This window comes from Equus quagga, chromosome 1 (genome assembly GCF_021613505.1).
Source record: "Equus quagga isolate Etosha38 chromosome 1, UCLA_HA_Equagga_1.0, whole genome shotgun sequence".
Classification (NCBI taxonomy): Eukaryota; Metazoa; Chordata; class Mammalia; order Perissodactyla; family Equidae; genus Equus; species Equus quagga.
The window spans coordinates 27973955-27998181 of NC_060267.1; the positions used below are offsets into that span (position 1 = coordinate 27973955).

At 37.3% G+C, this 24227-nt stretch overlaps 1 protein-coding gene across 1 annotated transcript in view; it reads left to right on the plus strand.

Moving 5' to 3' along the window:
* Positions 1-208: 208 nt before the first annotated feature.
* Positions 209-24227, plus strand: part of LOC124226536 (vitamin D3 hydroxylase-associated protein-like) — a 41386-nt gene continuing 17367 nt past the window's right edge. The window contains exons 1-10 of the mRNA XM_046639908.1: positions 209-467; positions 5213-5326; positions 6057-6200; positions 8953-9086; positions 9868-10074; positions 11729-11769; positions 12525-12649; positions 14058-14183; positions 18252-18349; positions 19508-19607. Coding sequence (XP_046495864.1) covers positions 237-467; positions 5213-5326; positions 6057-6200; positions 8953-9086; positions 9868-10074; positions 11729-11769; positions 12525-12649; positions 14058-14183; positions 18252-18349; positions 19508-19607 — 1320 coding nt within the window. The 5' untranslated portion in view covers positions 209-236. The remainder of the gene's footprint in view (positions 468-5212; positions 5327-6056; positions 6201-8952; positions 9087-9867; positions 10075-11728; positions 11770-12524; positions 12650-14057; positions 14184-18251; positions 18350-19507; positions 19608-24227) is intronic.

Below are 24227 nucleotides of genomic sequence, written 5' to 3' on the forward strand. Positions count from 1 at the left end.
TTCGGAAGAGGAAAAGGAAGACATGGGACACCTTGAGTATGCCCCAGGAAAACCAACACTGTGTGTTCAGGACAGGAAGAATGTTTGCATACAGGTTGGGGTGGGATAGAACTCTGTTCAGAGTCTGCAACGAGGGTTAATGATTGGCTAACTAAGAAATAACCTTAGGTCTGGGAGAGAGTGCTCATCCCCAGAAGGTGCTCTATTCTCTGGCAGATCCTGTGTCCCCCTGAAACATGCAAAGGATTCAGGATATGTTGGGGTATGAAAGGCTGACCCAGCTCCTGCCCACCACAAAATTGGATGGCCGAGTCATTACAGCTATACTCTGTGGCTTCGGAGCTGGCATCCTGCTGCGCAAGTGGCTCTTTAGGAGACAACTTCAGAAGAAGATTGCCAAGGCCCAGGAGCAGAGAGAACGTTTGCTGGAGCAGATGAAGGCAGCAGTGCACCGCTTCAAGCAAAAGGTACGCTTCAAGACTATGTACCAGTTCAGTCATTTACTCATTTAACAAATGTTTGTGGAGGGCTTACTTGGGTCAGACAGTACAGGAGCTTCTAGGTGTGCAGGTGGATCAAAACCAATACAATTCCTGCTCAGTGGAGTTTAGTTTTGAGAGAGATAGATACTATTCAAACAATCACATCGTAAATGTATAGTTGCAAATTGCAATAGTGCATGACGGAATGAGAGAGGCTTTCAGGTTCATATAACAGTGGGGAGACGGCAGAGTCTGGGGACTCCAAGAGGGCTTTTCTGCAGAAGCAATTCCTGAGGAAAGACTCAAAGAACACGTAGAAGACAACTAGATGAGACATTTAGTGGTTGGAGGGTGTCCTAGAATTATTGAGAAAGGTGGAGAAAAATCATTCCAGGCAGAGCATGGGCAAAGGCCCTGAAGTAGAATAAAACCTAGCATATTCCAGAAAGTGAAAGCCAGTCAACATGGCTAGAGTACAGTTAGCTTTGGAAAGGTAGCCTCTGAGAACTTCAGAAAAAATGATCACTGGATCAGCATTTACCAAATAAGCAAGGGGCTCCTTTCCCACTTACTCCTAGTCATCAGGAATGCTAGCCCAAGTGACTATTTTGTTTCCTTAATGGAAATTTTATTTTTATTTGAAAAATGAGTTTGCCCTTTTTTTAATATGATAAAATATTTAATGTTATTAAAATATTTGTTTTCTCTAAATTAATGGAGTTAATATATGTTTTAAAATTCCCCCGTACTTGGATAATAAATTATTGGAAAAAATGTTTATTTGTCTGATGTGCTTTATGGATTAGGTCGTTATTTTATAATTCTAAAATTAGTCAAGTTTACTGTGAATTTTATATTTCCCTTCTTTGATTAGTTTCACACAGATCATTTTTCTCTTCGCTGTTTGCAAGCATTTAATTAAATGATTCTTATTAACACTAACAAACAAAAAAGAATGCTAGCTAAAACTCCAGGTTTCTTCTGCATTGACTTCCTGAATCATAATCTCTGGGGTCGTGGCCTAAAAAATCTGCTTTTTTTTCAAATCGCCTAGGTGGTTTTTTTTCCTTTTGCACTTTAATCTGAGAACCAGTGCACTAAACAGTAAAGCAGTCGATTGAAGAATAATTTTTGAGAGGTGGCTTTATTTTAACTGTACAGATATTGGGTGTGTATTAGCTTTCACAGCTGTCCTGAAAGACACCATAAACATAGCAGGGTAAAGTATATCCGTTGATTGGCTCAGAGTTCTATACATCAGAGGTCTGGGCACTGCGTTACTAAGTTCTCTGCTCAGGGTTTTCTAGGGCTGAAATCAAAGTGTTGGTTGGGCTGAGTTCTCATCTAGAGGCTCGGGGGAGAGAATCCTCTTCCAGACTCGCTCTGCTTGTTGGAATAGTTAAGTTTCTTACAGTCATAGGACTGAGGGCCCTGTTTTCTTGCCAGCTGTCAGCTGAGAATGTGCCCATCTCCTAAAGTCTGCCTGTGCTTCTTTGCCATGTGGCTCCCATAGGCAGTTCCAGGTAAACAGGAGCACATCTCTCTAACTTCAAATCTTTGATTTCCTCCATGACCTCTAGACCCAGATTTAAAGGACTCGTGATTAGGTCAGCCCCACCTGGATAATTTCCCTTTTGATTAACTCAAAGTCAACTGATGCGTAACTTGAGTCACATCTGCAAATCCCTTTTGCCATGTAACAACACAGCCTTGGGAGTAATACCTCATCGTATTCACAGGTTCTGCTCGCCTTCAAGAGGAGAGGATTATACAAGGATGAGAGTCATTGGGAGTCATCTTAGGACTCTGTCTACTACCAGGTGCTTCCTAGGGCCATGCACTACATATATATACATAGATAGACACATAAATACACATATATAAAATTTAATTTGATACAACAACCTATGAGGTAAATATTAATACAAGTCCCTTGTTGCAGATGATAAAACTTGGCCTCAGAGAGGTTAAATAACTTGCCAAAAGTCATTTATATTGTGAGTGACAAGCTTCAATCTGACAAGTTCAGCTTGTCAGACTCTAGATCCTGTGCTCCTAACACCTCATTAACTCTGTTCACTTCATTTCCAACACACTCGAATGGAAATAGAGGAGAATCTTTAATTGCATCCACATTTCAGGAATATCTTAATAAAGATTATTTTCTCTCATAGAAGCTTGGACCTAAAATCTCAGGAAATCCTTCTTTCTCCTTTTCTCCCTCTCTACAAGGTAAAGTGCTCGCAATAACAAGTTATGTTTACATGGGAGACAGGCCAGCTATTGCTCTATTTGCAATTTACAAGGTAGGTCACTGTATGGAGCCAGACTAAATCCCTTTAGTTAATTATTAAGTCCCTATGACCTTTAGGCTTTCATCTTGGAAATAATAAGTTCTTTTGTGGGTAGAGTTTAATTATTAAGATTAAGAAGTAAGAAGATTAGGAGCCGGCTCAGTGGCGCAGCAGTTAAGTTCACACTTCCCGCTTCAGTGGCCCGGGGTTCGCCGGTTCAGATCCTGGGTACAGACATGGCACCACTTGGCAAGCCATGCTGTGGCAGGCGTCCGACATATAAAGTAGAGGTAGATGGGCACGGATGTTAGCTCAGGGTCAGTCTTCCTCAGCAAATAAGAGGAGGATTGGCAGCAGATGTTAGCTCAAGGCTAATCTCCCTCAAAAAAAGAGAAAAAGTAAGAAGATTAGGTAAGAAGTATAAAGACTAAGAAGTAAAAATATTAGGGAAAAAAAGAAATGATATCTATGAGGAATTACTTATACCCTAAGATATTTCTTATCTAGTTTTGATGTAAGATAGTAAGAAAGCTATAGAATTTATTTCCCCCTAGTAAATGCACGTCTTCTGCTAGGTCTTTAAGTTTGTGGGAGGGTAGCCAGGAAATTATTTTTTAACAGCATCACCCTGGAGTTTGATGTTAATACAGCTCATTTTGGAGCACCAGTGCTTTGCCTTTTTTGTGCCCTTAAATCCCCCTGTTTTCTGAGGATCCTTGGCAATACCATTCCCAGACAGGTATCGATGCTCTTTCTTTTCTCCTCTCCTGAAAACTTGTTTGGCAGAAATTGCTACCCCCATTAACACTGAGGAATAAGTGACTCATTAAGTTTAAGGGAGCTGTCTCTGGAGGCATTTGTATTTTGCCAGAGGATGACCTCTTAAATCAAATAATTTATGTTACATTGTGAAACTTCAAATACTGATAAGTTGTCTAAAGTTCCACTGGTAAATCAAAAAGCTGTCTGAGGCTCTTGAAATCCCATGTATTAAATATTACCTGCTGTCTATCTGTAATTCCACCTCTCCCTAGAGGTACTAATGTTATTGAATTTGTAATTACTTCATCACATAAAAATATGACATATAGAGGAAACTGGGGATCATCTATAGAAATCAATGTTGATTTCTCAACGATACCAGCTCCCTTAAAGTAGCAATAAGGAATTATAGCTGGAAAGAGGATTCTTGGGTCTTTTCACCTCTGACAATCAGTAGGACTCTTTATAAATAGACCTCAATAGCATCCATTTTTTCTGAGCTCATTTGTGAGTTATTTTTTTATATAAAGTTTTTTCACCTACTGATATTAATGCCACATCCCTCCAGTTGTAGTTAATCAATTTCCTTTGGACTTTTGCCTGAGCAGAGAAAAAAATTAGAATTCTGTATTAGTATTATTGATAATGCATCTATAATTGGTGAGATAGAATCTTTGAAAGATTTTTTTCCGTTAGTAACTGGAATGCAATTTGTTTTACCTACCACTGATCGTTTTAGTGTCAATTGTATCTATTATAACATAGTATTATACAATGTATATTTCTGACAAAGACTGGTATACTAAGTGGCACATTCTATTCTTAGAGGAAAGTTTAGGCTACCTCTTTCTCACTCTTCACTTTGGAGGGTTCTCTGCCTCTGGGAAGGCATTCTCTGTCTCACAGTTTAAAGGATGTTGTTGTGACAAGGAAAAGTCGAATTGTACCGTGTGTCATTTGACGTCAATTGTGTAAGGCCACACCCTGTATGGTATATTTGCAAAATATATCAGTGTTACTGTTGACAAACAATTGAGGTAAAGTGATAACATATTAAATTTAAAACAAAAACCAAAAAGACTCTGTGCTAGGCTTTAGGAAGAAACACTTCCTTCTAGGTCTTTTTGGATTTGCCACTCTTTGATTCTTCTTGCCTTCCGTGAAGTAAAACATTGAGGCTCAAGAGCAGGGAGGATGCTGGGAAGAAGGGTCCGAGGAGACAATTTCACCCAGGAGGCCTGACTACATATGGCCCAGCTCAGGGGTTCCACAGAACATTTGGCGGTCAAAAGAAGCTAATAACAATGATTTCACTTGGAATTTTTCCTCTCCATGTTACTCCTTAACCTATGTGTTACGAATGACTACTAATTAGTTTATAATTCCTTATCTACTTAAAAGTATTTGCTTTTATATATACTCCTTGCTTTTTCTATGTGGCTTAGAAAAGCACACATTAATATATTTTATCTGTGAAAGTGTACATGTTTTTCTAACAACAGATTGTAAAGTCCGTGAGGGAAGGAGCTATATCTTTCTTTGATATTTCCCACAAGATATAGCTTAGTGTTTTATACTTAAAATTTATTAAGCAAAGATTTAATATGTGGTGGACCATAAATAATTGATTCCTCCGCTGGAATGTCTCCTCTCATTTGTTTCATTTTCCTACAGCATCCAGACATCCGGGCTGAGTCCATCCTCTCTCTGTCGCTGCTGGAACTGAGTGAGAAGCTCCAGGAAGGTACCTTCAGCCCAGAAAATGTCCTCTACACCTACATGGAGCAGGTGAGGGCCGTGTGAGTGAAACTGATGGACAAAGCTTGAGAAAGGAAACCTGGTTCTTTAGATGGGAGGAAACATCACCAATTACTGGTGGTTCTAAATATAAAGGTCTGGCTCTTACTAGAATATGCTTGATATGAAGAGATGGTTTACAGAAGTGGGAAAACATTATTAAATGCCTAGACATGACATCTATGAGGGATGTTTTAAGGATTGAACTGGAGAAGGAAAAAATTTACTGTAAGGAAAATAGACATTTTCAATAAAAGATTTAACCTTAAAAATGACCTTAGGGGCTGTCCCGGTGGTGCAGCGGTTAAGTGTGCACATTCCGCTTCGGCGGCCCCAGAGTTCGCTGGTTCAGATCCCCGGTGTGGACATGGCACCACTTGGCAAGCCATGCTGAGGCAGGCGTCCCACATATAAAGTCGAGGAAGATGGGCACGGATGTCAGCTCAGATGTAGATGTCAGAAATTCTACTGTGTCATCTTCAGATAAAAGACATTCATTATTGCCCAATGGAGATTTTTAGAGAGATTAGAAATCACCGGTAATGAGATATTTTTCGAGGCTTTCCTGAATACCCTCTAGAGTCCTTCCCAAACTGTAATTTTATGAAGTGAAAAATTCACTATTCAAGAGGAGATAGTGGATGTAATTGTCTCTTGAATTCCTTGTTCCTGGGTGTTTTAATATTGTTTTCTTGTTCTCTCTGTTGGTGTTGATGAAAAGGCACTGAAGGTAAACGAGGAGCTGAACTGCCTCACGGACTTTATTCCAGACTGTGAAGAGCAGCTTAGAGAACTACAGAAGCGCAAAGAAAAGGGGCTTCTATACGGAATTCCAGTCAGCTTGAAGGAGCACTATGATTACAAGGTGAGGTTCCATTCTTCCTCAAGAGATTCCCTTCTCACACAAATGGAAATCCCTCAATTACTCTGCCGATTACAGATTTTTTGTTGATTATGTTAAATGTAAAAATTCAAACAAATATAAGCATGTAAAAGTAAGTTCTTTTCTACAACCAATTTACTAACCCAAGATAACCAGATCTTTTAGTTTTTATGCATTTATGTGTATAATTTTATATACGTATATATGAGTAAATGTGATTACACTCCCTATTCTGTTACTCAATCTGTGGTTTTCAACTAAAATATACTATGAACAACTTTCCATGTAAACACTTATAGCAATATTTCACCCTTTGAAGTGACTCCAGAGTCTTCCCTGATTTGAGTATGTTATAATTTACATAATGAAACTCCTATTGATGGATGTTTACATTGTTTCCTTTTTTCTTTTTCTTTCTACGCTCACATAATCATTTCTTTGCATCAGTCCTTCTCAGTCTTTTTGGTCAGGACTCTTGAATTCTCTTAAAAGTCATTATTAAAAAATTTATTTTAAACTGCCAATGTGTGACTGTGAAGAATGCAATGACTAATACAGTTTGGTGCCACTGCCTTGATTAATGGTAAGATATTAACTACTTTATACACCATTGCTTTTGACCATTAGTGCAAATATCAACACAGAACAAAAGACAAATGACATTTTAATATTATCATGAAAATAGTTTTTACCTCACCAATTCCCTGTAAGACTCTTGGGGACCTGGAGAAGTCAATGGATCACTTTGAGAATCATTGCCTTGGATAAATGACCAGAAATGGCATTTCTGCAACAACAGTTTCTGCCTCATAACAGAGAAAGAGAAAGTGCCATCTTCTTACATAGAATGCAGAATATTAAAGGACAAAAAGCATGTATTACTTTATACCTCAATGGCTGGTCAAGTTCTTGAGTGAATTAAGGAAAAATGGTGCTTGGGGCCGGAGGAGGATGAAGTTTATGACCATGCCATAGCCTAATTATATACGCCTCCTCTATTTGGTTTCCTGTTATTAATCTTCCTTCTTTGATTTTTCTCCCTTCACTGAACTTCTGTAAGCCTTAGTCTCTATTACACAATTTAGCATTTGATCCCATGTTCTCTTATAGTGTTTTGTGTGTATGGGTTTTATTTTCCCTAACAAATTCTTTAAACAGAGACTGTGAAATATATTTCCACTGTATTCCATAGTATATGACATAATACATACAGGATAGCATAATTTCTGCTTGCTTGAGATCAAGTCTCTGAGCTCTCATGTCTGTGAGTTAAGTCAGGACTAGAATAAACATAAAACCTAACATTGGATATTCAGTGCTTAACCTGAGGGTGTTTGAGAGAATGATGATTCAGCAGATCTTTAGTCCAGTGTAAAATTCTCATGCTCCTATCTTGTTAAGTAAATAGCGTGATGGTTAAGGGTATCATGTCAATTGCCTGGGTTCAAATTCCAGCCTAACACTTACTATCTGTATGACCTTGTGTATGTTTCTTAACTTCTCCATGCTTTGGAAACACAGAAAATAACCATACCTATTAATGGAATTATTGTTTGAGTTGAAAGGTTTAACACCAAGAAATGCCAAGAACAGTATCTGGTTTCTAACCAGTAATCACATATCAGCTGGTAGTAGTAACAGTAGTAGTAAAGCAGTAGTAGCAGTAGAACCAAGAGAAGATTGAAACCTTTAGTATTATCTCTTCATGAAAACTCTGAAATAAAGGATCTTCAGGAAAGAGAAGAATCATAGCCTGAAGCAACGTTTTCCATGCCACTTCTAGAATAATTTTTATGTGGTCATAGTAACTAAATGAAAAAGTTATTGTCATCTTTACATGTTCATAATGGGACAGAGAGTTCCTAGATGTATAAATTCATGGTATAATTCAACTTCTAATAATTTGGATTGGTTTTAAACTTTTTTATAATTCTTACCTTTTGATTAAAAAAAAAAGAGTAAATGCTGAAGACAGATGCTCAGATAACCTATCCAATGCATGATCAGCCTTTGATTTAATAAATTAGCCAGTTAAAAACTTAGAGGAAGCACAATGTTGTAAAATGGAATAAATTTAAGTTTGGGGGTCAGGCATTAAATTTGATCTTCATCACTTAACTGTGTGACTAAGAAAAAGTTATTTAACTGCTTTGAGTCTCAATTTCTTCAGCTGTAACATACGTATATAGTAAATGTAATAATAAAAAATGTTAACATAATAAGCATCTAGAACATGGAAAATATTTGAGAGTACTCAAAAATTGATATCATTCTCTTATTTTTTCAGGCTATTTAAATTAGTCTTTGATTATAAATAATCAGATTGTACTTTGCTTTAAAATATAAATAAACAAATATATAAACATATTACATAAATACATACCTACATACGTATACAAATACGTACTCAAGAATGCAAGCTTGTGAGATCTTGAGCATAAAAGCACAAAAGAGCAAGTATTTTTTTAAAGTTTTTCAGTGATGACTTATGATCTATCGTCTATCTGTCTATCATCTACTATCTATCATCCCTTTACCAACCCATCTACCAAGCCATCTACCTATTATCTATCTACCTACCTACCCATCCTATGTTACATGGAGAATCCAAAGGGTAAGACATGATTTTAATATATAAGCAATGACTACCAAATGGCATGTGACATATTTAGAAAATTATCATAAGAACTGGTTGAAGTTTCGAAGTCATCTAATGACTTGGTGTTCCCTTTAGAATCATGTCTCTAGCTGTGGCCTGGTGAGCTTTCTTGGAATTCCTGCAAAAGATGACTCTGTGATTGTGAAAGTGTTGAAGAGCCAAGGGGCCATCCCTTTTGTCAAGACCAATGTTCCACAGACCATGTTGAGGTCAGAGTCAAGTTCTCAACAGTTGGGAAGACTGGCTTTCCTTTAGTCTGAGACTAGCTCCTGACTCTTCTGCTTTTGTAGGGCAAAAGGCAGCTACCTTTAACATACTATGAGTTTAAATCTAGGTTCCTTATATTTAAAGTGACCAAAATGTGATCCAAGGAAAAGCAATATTCTGAAAATCCCAACTGACAGAGTAGCCGAGTTTAGGTCATGAACTTTTAGTTTCATAAACCAAGAAGAATATAAACCACAGTTGCTACTGCCAAGGAGACAAGAGAAGAAAAGAATGGGCATGAGGCAATAAATATTTGGCTCACTGGTCCTCAGAAAAACAGTTGGTAAACACCACACTAGACATTCACTGATTTAATCTCATACTCTTTAGACGAGTTGAAGCTTAACCATCCCAGATGGTGCTCGTCTTATAACTATTTTTAGAGAAAGACATTCATTAGCCTCCTTTACTCATTTATACCAAGGCATAGGAAACCTTCATGATCTGGAAATTTTCATGAGTGGCAGCTTATTCTTTCCTTAAGGATGATAAGGACTTGTTATTATATTTATCTTAATATCCTTCAGATCCTTCAGAATCATTACTACATGTTTTCTTCAGGAAGGGTGGAAAGTATCGTCTCAGCTTTAAGTGGAAATATAAATAATTTTAAGGGCATAAGAGGGTAGTGTATGTAGGTATAAGAGAATTCAGAAATTTAAGGGTATTGGAAAGAAATCTCTGCTGCCATGGACCTAATTTCAGACCTTTGATCTCTTTCAGCTATGACAGCAGCAACGTGATCTTTGGAAAGACTCTGCATCCCCAAAACCCCAAGAAAAGTCCTGGGGGTTCCTCCAGTGGGGAAGGAGCACTGATTGCTGGAGGGGGTTCCATCTTGGGCTTGGGCAGTGATGTGGGTGGAAGTATCCGCATACCTTCTAGTTTCTGCGGTATTTGTGGTTTAAAGCCTACAGCATCTCGACTGAGGTAAGCTGACATAATACATCATTCAGAGGGTACGAATTAACTTAGGGTTTTGGATAAAGTCGAGATTACTTATTACGGTTCTTTCTACATTCTCATCTCATCCGTAGATTATCCATAGTAAATCATATTCAATTCAATAGGATCTAGGCAAATAATTTAGTCCTTTGCCATTAAGAACTACAGACGTTGTCATCTGAACTGACTCCTTCATCTTTGTGAAATGTCTTAGTTGTTCTGTAATTAGGGACTACCATTGGAATCCTGTTAAACGAGGACTGCTTTTACGCTTTGTGAGTATTAGTGGCTTTCCTAATCTGGAGCTGGTAACTCTTAGAATAGGAGGAATACATATATTGTCATGATGTGAGGAGAGTAGAATCCTGCTTGTATAATTGCAATTGATTTTGCCAAAGACTCTTACGTTTTGCCAATTGTCAATACTACTCAATTGCACAGGTAAGTCTACATAGTTAAGTCTCTCTTAAAGTAAGGCTATAAAGAATGACCCTTTAAAGTTGACTCTGAAATAAAAGTAAGCAAGTATTTTCAAGATCAATGTCCATGATGACACAAGTCTTGTTTGAATAGGGAATGTGTTTATTCCACCCAGGTGATAAAATTGGTGATATTTTGGCTTCTTTTTAATAATGTTGGCCAGGTCCACTGTGAGGATCAGATAAGCTGTAAAGTACTATACAAATAAAATGTTGTCTGTTAAATTGTGTTTAGAATTAGGGTAGTTTCTACAAATCAACTGTTTTCTAAGGTGTTTTAGTCCCACAGTAAAGACCCTTAAGGGCAAGGAAGAAAAGAAAACATAGAGATTGATGGGAGCAGGGTTTTCATTTTCCTAATTGTCTAGCGGATTCTAATAATGCCCCTTCTGGACCTCCTGACAAAGCCTACTTTTTCGTTTTCCCTGAGTGGAGTTTGTCCACATATAGTAATGGTGAAATTATTTTTAAATATTTATGTAATCCAAATTACTTAATATAGTTCATGTGGTTAGTAATACAAATTGCTCTTGGTTAAAATGAAAGCAGTGAGCCATACAGAGGACACTGACACGCGATCTATTTGATGTCCATCTATCACTTGTCCCCAGTTCTGTTTATCTTAGTGCTTCATTCCTTAGCCTGTTAATAGAAATATTTTCTTTGTATATTCTGCAGCATGCTATGGTTGCTTGTTTCTAATTTTTACACTGTTTAGATAATTTCAGCTTCTTAGTTAAAAAAATCTAAATTCTCTGTCCATAATTCAAGTTCATTAGATCATGCTGATCTTTGCAGTGAAATTTCTATGATGAAAGTCCTTTCTACCCATTTTTTCCCCAGTTTTTCTTTTCCCTTTATTTTCCTATCTCAAGGTCCTTCTTTTCTGTTAAAATGTGAGATATAAGTTGGGAGCCTATTTTTCCTAACTATTCTTTTCTGTAACCTAACCTCCTTCCACCAAGCTGAAAACTTCTCGAGGATGGCAACCATGTTGTTCATATTCAAATCTATCTTTTTAGGTGCTTAAGCCCCCAAAATGCTCAATAACTGCTTTTGGATTATATAAATGATTGAATAGATTATATTTAATAAATGATAGAAAAATTAATCAATGAATAGCATTGATCTCTAATACTCAGCAAACCTTTATTTTATAGCTTCCTTGGTATCCCTGTCCCCTTGCCAGGCATGGACACTGGTAAGTTCCTTTACCTATTGTAAGTTTTGTATCAAATACATCAGTATGAAGTCATCTCATCCAGGCTCACATAGTTTACTCTTCCGTAAAGAGTTAAAGAAGGGTAGCTCTCCAGGGAACGTTGCTTGACTCAAGATCTGTGTAGGGAGGCCCTTCTATATCGCTCTTCTATAATTGACTTATTTTTATATCCCTAGTTTCGATCTGAGTAGCTGATCCATAACAAGCACTCAATATATGCATATGAAAAGACTAAAGAGAATTAAAAAAATCACAGATTCTAGAAACCACCGTATCAATTTGCTTTCCTTGTGAAAGTATATCCTAGACTGTTGTGGATAGGTGTTGATATGGATTGACTTTGAGCTTCAGTAGAATGATGAGACTCATTATCACAGAATTTTAAGTTCCAATGATGGCATTAAAAGATGAGCTTAATTAGGAACTGTTTTCTCTGTCAATTATGCCCAAAATACAATTTTAAGTAAGAGAAAAACAGGAGGAGTGACTAGACCATGCATTTGGACAGACTGAAAATGATCAGATACAGAACATGTAGAATTTGGTGTCGTTGCCTAAAAAGTCACTTTTCCCTGTAATGGAGAATAGCTGAGGGATATTAAAAAAAAAAATACCCCCAAAACCTAAGGGATTCCTGAGACAGTCACAGAGTAACAGAGGCAGGAGAGGTTACTCTGCACTCTCGGGGGATATGTAAGGGCATCCAGAATGTGAGTTTTCTCTTTCACTTTCAGTGACCGCCAGCCTGGGGCCCATGGCCAGGGATGTGGACAGCCTAGCCTTGTGCATGAGGGCACTGCTGTGTGAGGAGCTATTCCATCTAGATCCCTCCTTGCCACCTCTCTCCTTCAATGATGAGGTAAGGCAGAGCAATCAGGTCCTCTTGGGAGATGAGTTCTAAAGATGTTCTACTATAGGCCAAGTTGTTCCCATTAAAATGGGAATCAGGGCTCAAACTCAATGCTAATTTGTATCATTGACACGTGAAGCTAAAAAATTTGGGAAGAAATTCTTGATGTGCACTCTGTCTCGGTTTGCTTAACTGGGACACAGCAGAAATCATTCTATTTTTCTACCTGTTCCAGAAAGATGAAGGAGTCAGATTTACTCCACTCAGGAGCCCAAACCCCTGCGATTGAATGCCAGTTTAGTCACTAACAACCTGTGTAACATTGAGCAGGTTACTTAATGACTCTCTGCTTTAGTTTATTCACTTGTAAAATGGAGATAGTCACGGTACTTACCTGATAGCATTTTGATGAGGGCTATAGGAGTTAATACATAGTAAGTGCTCAACAGGTTTATCAGGTCGAAAGAGTTAACGTCAGTGAGTAACTGGGACTTCTCCAGTTCCGTAACGCCATAACCCTCCCGAATCCTCATTTGTAGAACAGCAGCTTGTGACTCATCCTGCAGAGATCCCTGTTTGAAGGAAATGCCCAATAGGGGCATAGCATGTGGTAACGCTTCTCTGAGAGCTGGCTCTCAAGTTAGCTGGAACTTCCTAGGCACCGCTCCACTTACTCACTGTGATCCACCTTTGATCTGTCCTCTTTAACCTCAGGAAGTTTTCCTTGTATCTGGAAAACAGGGCAGCCTTCCCAGTCTCCTCCAAAAGTTAGTTTGGTCAACTAGAAGATATTGCCACTAACCTACCTATGAGATGCTCTGGCCTTGGGTTTGACACGTTTACTCTGCTCCAGCTGGACTCTGATCACGGCTCTTATTTAGCACTGCAGCTTACGTTTTTCTAGTCGATGGCTCAGGTTATATTGATCATTGATCAAGGGATCAAGTGGAATTAATTGACATGTTTGGGAATTGAACCTGAGAACTTGGCCTTCGTCATAGTTATCTGAACTTAATATGCTTGATAATCCCAGGTACTGCCCAGCTTCTTGAAAGAAATGATTATTTTAGAGTTATTGTACCATTTCTACTAAAAATAAAAATAATAGGCATCACTTGTGAGTGTTTCCTATATGGTAAGTAGAGTGCCATGAATTTCACAGTAACCCCAGAAATTACTGAATTTTCAGAGGCAGTAACAGACTCAGTTTAAGGAGATGAAACAATCTGTCCAAATAAAACTAGTAAGCAGCACTTGTGGGATTTGAATCCATGTAAATTTCTTGTCATACACCAAGCCACCAATAAGAAAGAAGAGAAACATTTTGAAGTCTTTCTCTTTCCAACTGACTCTAATAATGTTTTCTTAATCATATTTATTCTCCTCCCTGTGATATGTTCAACTCTTCCCACTAAAGGTGTACGCCAGCTCCAAGCCCCTGCGCATCGGCTATTATGAATCAGATGGTTTTAGCCAGCCAACTCCCAGCATGAAGAGAGCTATCCAGCAGACCAAGCAACTACTAGAGAAGGCGGGGCATGAGGTAATCAACTTCCTATTACCCTGGACTAAGGAAAAGAGCCAGCTCAAATGTGGACTATTTAATTACCCTCTAATCATGCCTCTATTAATTTCATATGCCAATCTTTAGGTATTGTTTTAATTCATTAATAATTGATTAATTTATTAAACATCAAGTATCAGTACTATGCTAACTTTGTGCCAAGCTCTCAGTAAGGTAATATGAACAATATAAGCAAAATTCCTGCCCTTTTATAGCTTACATTTTACCTGAGCAAGAATAGACAATAAGTAAACATGTATATCAGTGATGATAATTGTTATAGAGAAACACTAAGACAGTAAAGGGGCATAGGGAATTCTTAGACAAGAAAGTTGTGAAAATTTAAATAGGTTGGATAAGCAAGACTCCTTGACATTTCTAAGGCCCAAAGAGTGGGTCATATGGATAACTGTGGGAAAATTATTCTAGGCAGAGGAAACAGCAAATGCAAAGGCCCTGAGGTGAGGTCTTACTTAATGTTTTCAAGAAACAGCAAGGAGACCAGTGTGGATGGAGTGAAATATGAGTGAGCAGGAAGGTAGTAAAAGATTAGGAGAAGGAAATAACAGAAAGGCCAGACTGCATGGAGCTTTGAAAGCTGTTTTAAAGAAATTGGCTTCTATTCTAAGTGCTATGACAGGCATCGGGGGATTTTGATCAGGGAAGGAATATTATCTGGTTTATGTTTAAGAAGGATTACTTTGGCTGTTTTGTTGAGAACAGATGGTGGGTGAGGGACAAGGGCTTAAGCAGAGACCAGTTATGGGCCTATTGCAATAATCTAGGCAAGAGATGATGGGAGTATGACAATTTTTGACTGGAGCCCAAGGACTTCTTGATGGATGGTAAGTGTGGTATAAGATTGAGAGATGTCAAAGATAACTCCAAGGTTCTTGGCCCAATCACCTGGAAGGGCGTAATTGCAATTTGCTGAAATGGAGAAGATAGTGGGAGGAGAGAGACTGCAGAGGTACCAGGAGGCCAATTGGGATACGTTAAATTTACAATGCCTGTTAGACTTCCATGCAGAGAAGAAAATAGGCAGGTTTCTGTAGGTCAAGAGAGAGGTCCAAGCTGAAGATGTAAATTGCAGTCATCAGAACATATATTTCAAAGTGTGTGAATTTACAAGGTCTCTCAAAGACCAAGAGTAGATAGAGAAGTTCCAAGGTCTAATGACTGGGAAAATACAGAGGCATGGTAGGCACTAGCCAGATATGGCTAAAGTTAAAATTTAAATTAATTAAAATTAAATAAGATTAAAATTTCATTTCCTCAGTTGCATTTGCCACATATCAAATGCCCAATAGTCATGTCTGGCTACAGGCTACCTAACAGAAGGGTTAAGCTATAGAACATTTTCTACCATGTAGAAGATTCTACTGGGCAGCTATTGTAGAGGTTGGGAAGATGAGAATCCAACAAAGAAGACTGAAAAGGAACAAGTGTGTGATCCTGGAGACTAAATAAAAACATCCCTCTGGAAGAAGGGAGCAAGAAAGTGGGCCAAAATGCTGCTGATAGGTCTAGCAAGGTGAGAACTGAGAACTGGTCATTGGATTAAGCAATGAAGAGGTCACTAGCAATTTCTCTTCCATGGTTGGAGCAAAGATCTGATTTGAGTGAGTTCAAGAAGGAATGGGAGAAAAACATGAATATTAACTACTCTTTCAACAGGGAGCAGAGAAAATGTGCTTGTATTGGAGGAAGAATATGGGATTGGTAGAACATTTCGTCTAATACGAGAAGATTAAGCATGTTAGTATGCGTATTTTGATGGAAATCATCCAGAATGAAGAGAAAAGTCTGCTAATACAGGAGAGGGGGAGAAAGAGAGAGAAGAAAGGAGGGAGACTCTATAACTGGAGCAATTCCCCTGAGTAGGTGAGAGGGGATGGAATGTAGCACACAAGTGTAGCGGTGAATTGGATAAAAATGAAAGAAAAGTAAGATGACATGGACACAAATGAGGGTAGGTGGTTAAATATGGTTATGTGAGGCTGTGGAAGTTCTCTTATTATTCCATTTTCTCAAGAAAATAGGAAGCAAGGTCATCAGCTGAGAGTAAAGATAGAGATAGAAGTATTGGAGGCTTGAAGAGAGAGAATATAGCATGAAAGAATGACTTAGTAAAATGGGAGAGTGAATGGACTAGGCTATGTACTACAATTGCTGGGGGGTAGTATTGAAAATTCTCTTATGTGAATGGTTATGAATATAGAGTGAGAACATGTAACATGGATATATATTTACTCCAGCCATATGCACTTGCATTTTGTAGGAGTGGGTAGAAAGTTGAATATAACCAGGATAAGCAAGTACAACAAAGCAAGGAAGTTGAGACTGTAGAACAAAGGGAGTTAGTATAGTGATGGATTGTGATTTTTCGGCTGTGTCATGTGGCAAGCGAGCCCAAAAGGGCAATAAGGGAAAGCATAGTAGTGGTAGAGTCAATTTTGTGTGTACTGGTTGGTGAAATTGAAAAATGTAGCAAGTGGATTATTAGTGGGAATGAATGAGATAAGAAAAAGATAGGAGATAAAAGTCAAAGAATGGGATGCTTAAACCAGAGGTTATGGAATGGTTGTAGATATTAGTAATGACATGCTCAAGAGTGTGACTGTGGGAATGAGTAGCTAAGTTCTGATGGAAATCGAGATATTCAGGGAAAACAAGACCAAGGATCCAAGATATCAGGATGCTAGAAGAACTGTTTGTGTGAATATTGAAAAAACCAAAAATAACACGCGTATTATTTTGAGAAAATGATTGATTGTGAGCCAATAGTTAAAATCTATAATGTTTGTGTTAGTTTTAGTCATTAAATCACTGTTTATTGATTGCTTTCAATAGAGTACTATTCTAGATCCTGGAGATAAAGTAGGGATGATTTCTTCCATATTGGAGTTTTCCAGCTCAAAGAATATAAGGTGATATTAAAATAAATTAAATTTTAATTGTATTATTTTCATCACTGCTTGAAAGATTGGAATATGTCCTCAGTGGGCTGTTTTATTTGCAATTTCCTTTATTACGGATGAATTGCAATCTTTTTTTGTTTTGTTTCAAATTTTTAGTACAATAAGTATAGCAATTTGGGAATGGGCCTTTGAAAATATTAAAGTAAAAAAATAATACCATGAAAATATTTCCTTTGGTTACACCAAATATTTTTACTACTAAATAAAAGTAATTTGTTCCCAAAAACAGATTCACAGCAGTAGGAAAATAACTATTAACCATATAAATAACAATAGAACAATAGAAAATAAAGAAACACATTTAAAATAGACTCTGTATATTCTAATTTTATAATTCTTTTCTTTGTAATGTATTCACTATTAAGAGCCACTGCAACTTAAGTTACATTCTCATATCAAGAATTTTCTACATGATTTTTAAAAAATTTATCAAGTTCCATTTTTTTCGTATAAAAACCTGATGAAATACCCTGTTCTTGAAAGTATAGTTCTTCTGTCTTTAAAAATGGAGGCTTAGTCCCTCCACTGAATTCCCAGGTGTACTTAAAGAACTCGCTGTCTCTCTTTGAAAGTGAATGTCTTCAATTTTTAGAGACTGGTCCTATTTTATACAACAAAACTACGTTAGAGTTTTCCTGCTTAATAAACACACATGGTTTCCCAATATTTGCTAATATTTCAGATTGTACTTCAAGGAAGAGAGAGAATGAAATACAGCCAATACTTGGGAGTCAGGAGCCACTGTTCTTAATACTCACCCTAGGCCCAGTAACAAATCTCACTATGACTCTCTGACATCACCTCAGTTTGAGATTTTAGTATGATTTACAGCCTAGGGTGAAACAGTATAGTTAATAATTCCACTATAGTACTGAAGAAGTCACATCATGCAGCTGTGATGTCTGGATTAGCCATTCTAATTTTCACTTCCCCTTCCTTTGTCCCTTTCCTGTGCCACCCCGACCCCAAGCTCATCCTTTTCTGTAAATTAAGACTTTATTACAAGATCAATGAACTACTTTCTTTACCAAAGATATTTCTCTTATTCTCTCTTTCTTCTCTTTAGCTCATTCCCTTCTCTGTTCCACGAACTGAGCACATGGTTTATGAACTCTTTCTCGGAGGCATATTTGCAGATGGAATAGAAACCCTACATGATCTATTGTAAGTTAATGCTGTCTGAGAGGGCAAAAACTCTAGTTAATTTTCAGAAACTTAGGTCCCTGGGGGAGGATTATTTTTTAAGTTTTGTGGCTCTAATTATTTTAGAAGGTCATTTTTTTTTTCATGATGGGACGAAATGGTCCCTAGGGTGGTATTAGGAAAATTATGCTTCGGCTTTAATCCATTAGTACACTAGTCATTGGATTTTTGTCGCTTCCACCACCTATAAAATGAGAACCAGAATCTTACATTTTTGTAATAAATAAATAATAGGCTTGTAGAAATGCCTTGAAACTAAAAGTCTTCAAATAACACAACTCTTACTGTCATTTTGCAACTGCTCTAGGATATATATTTATATCGCTCTGTACTCATCATATATATAAAGAACCACAAAGTGGAGCACAAGGGTGATATTTTATTTATATAAAATTGTCTCTAATACTGTTTGGATGAGCAGAAATATTTGTAATAAATTATTACAAAGGACAATTGCAATCTCAGTTTTAGTCTCCAAAGTGTTCATTTATTTGCAAAATATGACGAAAAATCTATATCACACAGATCAATAATTATAAATGGCCATATTTTAAACTCACTTTGCCATGTCAAGAAACCCACCAATTAAACTGAGTTGACAAGAAAAGATTTTATTTGAATCAGACCCAATACGAGTTTATCTAGCATTAATGGACTTCTGATAGATTAAATTTACTAGATCACACATTTGAGTGAGTGTGTTTTAAATTTTAAAATATAGCTAGATCAACTTTAAAAAAATTTGAATCAGATTTCTTCAAGATCCACATGGCGTTTCTGTGGAACTATCAGATCCTGCATAAAGCAAAATTTGTAGCTTCTAAGAAAGTTTATTATCCAGCTTTCAGACAAAAACAAGTGGACCTGAGAACTGCTTCTAATTAAAACATCTGGTAAAAGCCTACTCCTGTCATTAATACTTGTCTTAGATTCAAATAAATCCCATCTATCAGTAAATCTTCCGGATGGGGAATTAGAGAGGAGGTGTTTTCACTTAGTTTACTATTGAGACCAGCTGACTTGGCAGTGAAAAGGTAGAGATGAGGGAAGGAAGCATTGCTATATTAGATTTGGGAGCAGAGGCCAATTTCCCTAAAAGTCTCTCCTTTCTTTTCCTAGGAAAAATGAAATGATTGATCCTTGCATACACTATCTCTTCAGACTGAGCTATTTTCCAGCATTCGTTAAGCGGCTTCTCTCCTTCCTGTTAAAGCCCATGGTGAGTAGCACACTTCTCCCTCCTTGTGGGATAGCCAGAGAACTGGGCATAGGGGAAGACAGAATATATATTTTTGCTTCACTTCACCTGCCTGAAGTTAAACCTTAGGGCAAGCTGCAACCAAAGCTGCTCTCAGGAATATGAATAGCTTTTTTAGATTGAAATAAACCCAAACATAGATACAAAATACTGCTTTTTTGAGAGTCCTTACCTCAAGAAATTCAAGCGCCAAGGAAAAGAGTTCCTTTCCTATCCTGATAGTGGCAATGCTTTGGAGACAATCTAATTGCGGCATCTAGATTTACATGGGTCTGTGTTTTCAGATCTAAGGAAGTTCATGAAACAAGCAGAGTGATTTTACAGTTGGCCTAGAGATTTGAGTCTACTCTAAGGCAGGGCTTAAAGGAGGAAAGGGCCACTTCAATTAAATAATCCCTCTGTTCATCAAAGAGAAATCTAAGATAAAGGGAAAATCCATGAGCCATCTATTTAGATCAAGTATTTCCCCCACATTTTATTGTTTCTCAAAATAATGTGCTTGCCTGTAGGTTTGTCTTAATCTAAACTCGCTGCCCTAGGGCTGCAAAAGCACCCCACTGACATTTAGAAATACATAGTGAAGTTTCCGTTCACTGGGATTGCTTTAGTGGCGTGAGGGTTTTCTTTGGAGTTTAAAAAATCTCCCAGAGTCAGCTGCAATGGGGCCAGCACAGCCAATCAATGAGCTGAGTGTGGTTATATAGCTATGGGAGGGTCTTTCTAAGTTTACGGCTTTTGCATTCTTCTAGGAAAAAGCAGATGGAAAGAAAGTGGTTCTGTGAATACTGAGTTCGATGACACGTTTGTCTTTGAGAATGTGGACTTTGAACTAGAAACATCAAGTTTATCTTTGTAGAAATTATAAAATTGGACCAATTAGTGGCATTGCCACACATAAGAAATTTCTAGATTTGTGCCAGGTTTCTTATAGGTAACAGAGAAGAAACTTGGTTACACCTCAGATATAAATGATTCCACCCTCAAGATCAGGCAATATAATCTGGGAAATGATTCTCTGCTCTCTTCTCTGTGGTCATATCAAGCAAGTTACCAACCATCCCTACTTGAAAAAATGGTTGATTAACCACTTTGGCATTCTTGAATCCTGTTAGTTATTTTCATTTTTTATATTAATGAACTTTATTTTTTAGAGCACTTTTAGGTTCACAGCAAAATTGAGTGGAAAATACAGAGAGTTCCCATATTCCCCCGTCTGCTCACACACACAAGCTCCACTACTGTTGACATCCCATACCACAGTGGTACATTAATTGTAATTGACTAATCTACATTGGCACATCATGATCACCCAAAGTCCACAGTTTACATTAGGGTTCATTCTTGACATTCTATAGGAATTGAAAATGTGTAATGATTTATAGCCACCATTGTAGTATCATACAAAACAGTTTCACTGCCCTAAAAATCCCTTGTGCTTCTCCTATTTATCTCTCCCTCTCCTCTACACCATGGCAACCACTAAACTTTTACTATTTCCGTAATGGTTCCTTTTCCAGAATGTTATATAGTTGAAATTATACCATATGTAGCCTTTTAACATTGGCCTCTTTCACTTAGTAATATGCATTTAAATTTCCTCCATGTCTTTTCATGGCTTGGCAGATCATTTCCGCTTAGTACTGAATAATATTTCATTGGAGGTACCACGGTTTATTTATCCATTCATCTACTGAAGGACATCTTAGATGCTTCCAAGTTTTGGTAATTATGAATACAGCTGCTATAAACATCTAAGTGCCTTTGTGGTGAAAGCAGACATTGTATGATTTTTATTCTTTTAAATTTGTTAAGGTGTGTTTTATGGCCCAGAATGTGGTCTATCTTGGTGAATTTTCCGTGTGAGCTTGAGAAGAAGGTGTAATCTGCTGTTGTTCAATGTAGTCTATAGATGTCAGTTATATCCACTGATGGTGCTGTTCCGTTCAACTGTTCAACTATGTCCCTCCTGATTTTCTACCTGCTGGATCTCTCCTTTTCTGATAGAGGGGTATTAAAGACTCTAACTGTAGTAGTGAGTTCCTCTATTTCTCCTTGAAGTTCTATCAGTTTTGCCACATCCAATTTGATGCTCTGTTAGATGTTTAGGATTGTGGTCTTTTTGGAGTTTTGACCCCCTTAAATTATGTAATGCCCTTTTTTGTGCCTGATAACTTTTCTTACTCTAAAACCCATGCTGTCTGAAATTAATATAGCTACTCTTGCTTCTTCTTCTTTTTTTTTTTTTTGGTGAGGAAGATTCACTCTGAGCTAACATCTGTTGCCAATATTCCTCTTTTTTTTGCTTCAGGAAGATTAGCCCTAAGCTAACATCTGTGCCAATCTTCCTCTATTTTGTATGTTGGTCCCCACCACAGCGAGGCTTGACCAGTGGTATAGGTCTGCACCTGGGATTCGAACTGGTGAACTGGGCCACTCAAGTGGAACAGGCCAAACTTAACTACTATGTCACGGGGCCAGCCTCTTACTCTTGCTTCTTTTTATTAGTGTTAGCATGGTATATTTCTCCATTCCTTTACATTTAATCTATCTATATCTTTATATTTAAAGTGGGTTTCCCTTAGACAAAATATATATAGGTCTTCATATGGGATCCACTTTGACAATCTCTGTCATTTAATTGGTACATTTATGTTTAAAGTGATTATTGATATAGTTGGATGAATATCCACCATATTTGTTTCTGTTTTCTATTTGTTGCTTTTGTTCTTTATTCCTATTTTTGTCTTCTACTCTTTTATGCCTTTTGTGGTTTTGACTGAATATTTTATGTGATTCTATTTTCTCTTCTTAGCATATCAGTTTATTTCTTATTTACTTTTTGTAGTGGTTGCTCTAGAGTTTGCAATATACATTTACAACTAATGCAAGCCCACTTTCAAGTAGCATTACACTGCTTTACAGGTAGCATGAGTACCTTATGATAAGAAATAATCCCAATTCCTCCCTACTGCCCTAGTATCACTGCTGTCATTCATTTCACTTATAGGTAAGTCTGTGTGTGTGTGTGTGTGTGTGTGTGTGTGTGTATGATATGAACACATTGTTGCTATTGTTATTTTAGACATACTGTTAAATCAATTAACAAGAAAAATTAAAGTTCTTGTTTTATTTTCACTTATTTCTTCTCCAATACTCTTCCTTTCTTTATATAGATCCAAGTTTCTGAAATATATTATTTTCCTTCTCTCTAAAGAACTCCTTTTAACATTTCTTGCAGGTCTACAGGCAACAGATTCCCTCAATTTTGTTTGTCTGAGAAAGTCTTTTTTCTCCTTCACTTATGAAGGATAATTTCACAGGATACAGAATTCTAGGTTGGTGGGTTTTTTCTACACTTTAAATATTTCACTCTGTTCCCTTCTTCTTGCCTGGTTTCTGAGGAGAAGTCAGATGTATTTCTTATCTTTATTCCTCTATAGGTAAGAAAATTTTCCCCTCTGGATCCTTTCAAAATTTTTTCTCTATCTTTGATTTTCTGAAGATTGAATCTGATATGCCTAAGTGTAGGGATTTGGGGGGGCATTTATCCTGCTTGGTGTTCTCTGAGCTTCCTGAGTCTGTGGCTTGGTGTCTGACATTAATTTGGGGAATTTCTCAGTCATTATTAGTCCAACAATTGCTTCTGTTCCTTTCTCTCTTTGTTTTCCTTCTGGTATTCCCATCATGTTATGCTATATCTTTTGAAGTTGTCTCACAGTTCCTAGATATTCTGTTCTTTTTTCCCCACAGTTTTTTCTCTTTGCTTTTGAGTTTTGGATGTTTTTATTGTCCTATCTTTAAACTCAAATTCTCTCCTCAGCCATGTCTAATCTACTAATGAGCCCCTCAAAGACATCCTTCATTTCTGTTACAGTGCTTTTGATCTCTAGAATTTCTTTTTGATTCTTTATTATAATTTCCATCTCTCTGCTTATTATCTACCTGCTATTGCATGTTGTCTGCTATTTTAATCAAAGCCGTTCTCATATTAATCATAATTTTTAAAAAAATTCCTGGTCTGATAAGTTCAACATTCCTACCATATCAGACTCTGATGGTAATATTTGTTCAGTCTCTTCAAATTGTGTTTTTTATCTTGTATTATGCCTTGTAATTTTTTATTGAAAGGTAAACATGATGTACTGGGTAAAATGAACTATACGGTAAATAAGCCTTAAGTGGCAAGTTGTATGTGTGTGTTGGGGGAAGCATTCTGTAATCCTATGATTAGGTTTTAGTCTTCTGGTGAGCCTGTGCCCAGGACTGTAAACGTTGCAAGTAATTCTCAGTTTTTTCTCCACTCAAGGGGGGCAAGATGGCTAGAAGAGGCTGTAGTTGGATATATCCCTTCTTCCACATGGATGACTAGTTGGAGCTGGAATTAGGTATTTCCCTTCCCTCAGACTGGTTAGGCGCTGGTAAAACCTCAGCAGGTTAGGTTTTGATAAAATAATTTCTCCTGAGGGAAGGCCCTTTAAAGTAGAACAGAATGCTGTGGCATATTTTTTAATGTTTTCTTTCCCCCTCCTCATGCCAGAAGCACGAGGGGATTTTTCTCTGATATTCACTGTGAGGACCTAA